Below are 3,623 nucleotides of genomic sequence, written 5' to 3' on the forward strand. Positions count from 1 at the left end.
GGTTGCCCAGGCTAGGGCGGGAACAGCATTCTAGATGAGAGAACAGAGAGCTCGGAGGGCCAGGGCTTGGCGTGTGCATGTTTGTTTGGAGTTGGCTGCAGTTGGAGGGTGTGGGTGGAGGTGGTATAGGGGAGACTGAGCACAGAGTGGCAGGTGGGGCCTGTTGGAGAGGCTCACACCCTAGCCCCTGGACTCTCTGTCTGCCCTGGGAGCGTGGGAGAACCTGAGGAGGAGTTAGGGAAGGACACCATGGAGGCCAGCCTGGAGAAGGAGAGGAGAGGGTTGCAGCTCCCAGGAGGGTCATGGCCGTCGAGACGGAGTCGGGCAGACAGATAAGCAAAGAGCCAGGAACCAGTGCCCATAGGATCCAGGGTCTGGGGAGAGGACTGAGCCAGATCGTAGCCAGCACTGCCTTGGGCAAGAGGGCAGTAAGGACTGGGGAAGGTGACCAGCTCACTTGGAATGTATGAAGGGGAAGTGGCTGCAGGCAGCTGCCCGGCAGGCACTGGGGCTGCCATCGTGAGGGTAGGGGTGCCCCACCCAGTGACAACACGAGAGCAGAGAGTCAAGGATTGCAGGTGGGACTGGGCGGGGGAGTGGCAGCCTTCCCAGGACCCAGGATTTAGGGCTGACCTCTGAGCTGTGCCCAGGCAGTTCCTTCAGAACCTTGCTGGACCTGAGGGTGGCCTGGGGCAGGTGAGATTCCTCCCCAGGCCCAGGCTTCCTGATCAATTACTGTAATGCTGCCGGCCTTCAGGTTTTGAGGCGAGTTTTGCTAGTTTTGAGATTCTCACATATGGAGGTGGAGGGGGGGAGAGGGCAGATGCGGCAGGGGTGGAGGTGGAGAGGGTCTGTCCTGTTTCACACGTTCTCAACTCCAAGACCATGAGTCACATACTCCCCTGGGATGGGGAGGGGATGCTGAGGGTTGCTCCAGGCCACAGTCCTCCCCTTCACCCCTCCCTCGGGGTCTGTGGCTCCTACCTCCATCCTGGGGACCTGGGGAAGCGTCAGAGGCATCCCTGGAGTGACCCCGAGCCCTCCCTCTACTATCAACCACCTTCGCTCTCAAGGACAAGGCTGGAAAGACCCTTTGGGGCCCTAATTTGGGAACTGAAGACACTGCCTTGGGACATGGGACCTGGATCTGTAGCTGCAGGCCAGGCAGGCCAGACGGGCCACGACGGAGGCTCTGGTTGAAACAGAGTCTGTGAAAAGTCCCCAGCCTGGAAAGCTGGAAACTGTGACTGGCCCACAGAAACATAAATAATGGAAAATGTGCATTGGTCCTTAGCGAGGTCTGCCGCAGCTGGTGCCAGAGTGGGTGGACGAGGCCCCGCTCAGCTGTCTGACACCATCCCTGCCCACTGAGCTCCCTTAAGAACCCTGCAGGACCCTCCAAACTTGAAGGGGCACCAGTCCCTTGCAGGCCCAAGAGGACACAGACCTGGACAGGCCTTCCTATACCCTTGGCAGAGCACAAGCATCTTGTCATCTCTAAAGCGCTTTGCAGATGTCAGTGAACATCACAAGCTGGAGAAAACAGTGTGTCCAGAATCAGGCAAAAGAGGCTCTGCGGTGGGGGACCTGAGGTGTCTCCCCTCAATGATACAGAGCTTAGTTATACTGCATGATGGGAAATCAGAGTAGCCCCCATGTTGGAGTCCCCAGGTCATTCCATTTGGTCCCCACTTGATGCTGGGAGGAAAGCCCACTTTATATAGAAAAAGAAACTGAGGTTCAGAGTGGCCCCCATGTTGGGGTCCCCAGGTCATTTCTTTTGGTCCCTACCTGATGCTGGGAGGAAAGCCCACTTCATGGAGGAGGAAACCGAGGTTCAGAGGCTACTGGGCCATTGGAGTAGCCTGGCCTCCTGAGCCAGGACATCCCCCTGCCCCCACTTGCCCCCACTTGCCCCTCATCACTCCTGGGGTCTGCATGTTCAAGCTGGATATCCCTTTCCCTGAACATGACTGTGTCTCTCCCTTGAACAGCATCAAAGAAAAACTTATGACTCAGGCAGACCGCTTCAGTGAGGAGGAGGTAAATTGGGATTTTGGTGGATCACAGCGGATTCTCTGCTCTGGCTGCCACCTGGCCTGGTGCAGGCTGACTTTCTGCTCCTTCCTAGGTCAAGCAGATGTTTGCAGCGTTCCCCCCAGATGTGTGCGGCAACCTGGACTACAGAAACCTGTGCTACGTCATCACTCATGGTGAAGAGAAGGATTAGGGGATCACGAGTCTCCCCGGCGTTCAGGGGCAGCAAACACTGTTGCAGGGTGTGACAGGGAGCTCTTGCAGCCGGCGGGTACAGGAAAAAGTGTTCCCTTGTCTATGGTTGGGGACAAAGCAAGAATAAATAATGCTAACGAGGTCTGAGTTTGTGCGGTAAATGCTCCAGTGAGGGAGAAAACGAAACATTCCTATCTTGTTGGTTTTTCCAAAACTTTTTTGTTTCTCTGGCTCTGCTCAAATGTTCCCGAGGAGCTGGTGTTTAGAGCTAATTGACAGTTTTAACGATTCCCAGCTAAGCCACAGGATATTGCCTTCATTTATGGAGCTTTTATTAAGCACCTAGTGCGTGCCAGAGGCTGTGCTGGTCCCAGGGATTCTCAGAAGAGCCAGGACTGTCCCTGGGCAGGAAGATGCTGCTGACTGCAGTGAGGGAGGCAGAGGAGGGGGCAAAAAGTGGGGTGGGGACATCGGTGGGAGGAGAACGGAGAAGCACGGGAGAAAACTGGCCGCAAAGAGCTGGCTAGAGGCGAAGACGTCAGAAGGGAAGAGGTGGCTTCAAGGGATGTTTGGGGGTAGGCAAGGATTTCTTAAATGGGACACACATAGCTCTGACCATAAAAGTGGATACATTGGACTTCATCAAAATTAAAAACTTCTGGTCACCAAAAGATACAATTAAGAAAGAAAAAAGGCACTGGGCCAGGAAACATACCGGCAACACATACATCGTGACAAGGATCTCATATCCACAGGATATATATATTTTTAAATCCTTCATATCTATAATAGAAAGATTATAACCCCAAAAAAGGTAGATGACAAGAATAATATTCAAATGGCCATAACGATCTGAAAAGAGGCCGGGCACAGTGGCTCAGACCTGTAGTCTCAGAACTTTGGGAGGCCGAGGCAGGAGGATTGCTTGATGCCAGGAGTTTGAGACCAGTCCAGCAACATAGCAAGACCCCATCTCTACAAAAAAAATAAAAATAAAAATAAAATAAAAATTAGCCTGGCATGGTGGTGCACGCCCATAGTCCCAGCTACTCAGGAGGCTGAGGTGGGAGGATCACTTGAGCCCAGGAGTTGGAGGCTGCAGTGAGCTGTGATCACACCACCGCACTCCAGCCTGGACGACAGCGAGACCCTGTCTGAATAAATAAATAATAGGGCACTCATACATGGGAATAGTACATGGCAATAAGAATAAACTATTGATGTACACAACAGCTTGGCTGATTGCTCATATGTACTATGTTATATGGAAAAAGAGGCAAAAGAGTGCACACTTAAAAAAAAAACTTTTTTTTATTGAGATACAATTCACATACCATAAAACCCACTTTTTTTTTTAAAGACAGTCTCACTCTGTTGCCCAAGTTGGAGTG

The 3,623-nt window shown here is 52.7% G+C and overlaps 1 protein-coding gene across 1 annotated transcript in view; it reads left to right on the top strand.

Moving 5' to 3' along the window:
- Nucleotides 1-2,230, top strand: part of MYL10 (myosin, light chain 10, regulatory) — a 15,319-nt gene extending 13,089 nt beyond the window's left edge. The window contains exons 7-8 of the mRNA XM_011985187.1: nucleotides 1,995-2,043; nucleotides 2,132-2,230. Coding sequence (XP_011840577.1) covers nucleotides 1,995-2,043; nucleotides 2,132-2,230 — 148 coding nt within the window. The remainder of the gene's footprint in view (nucleotides 1-1,994; nucleotides 2,044-2,131) is intronic.
- The last annotated feature ends 1,393 nt before the right edge of the window (nucleotides 2,231-3,623 follow it).

The sequence above is a fragment of the Mandrillus leucophaeus genome, unplaced genomic scaffold, assembly GCF_000951045.1.
Source record: "Mandrillus leucophaeus isolate KB7577 unplaced genomic scaffold, Mleu.le_1.0 Scaffold280, whole genome shotgun sequence".
NCBI lineage: Eukaryota > Metazoa > Chordata > Mammalia > Primates > Cercopithecidae > Mandrillus > Mandrillus leucophaeus.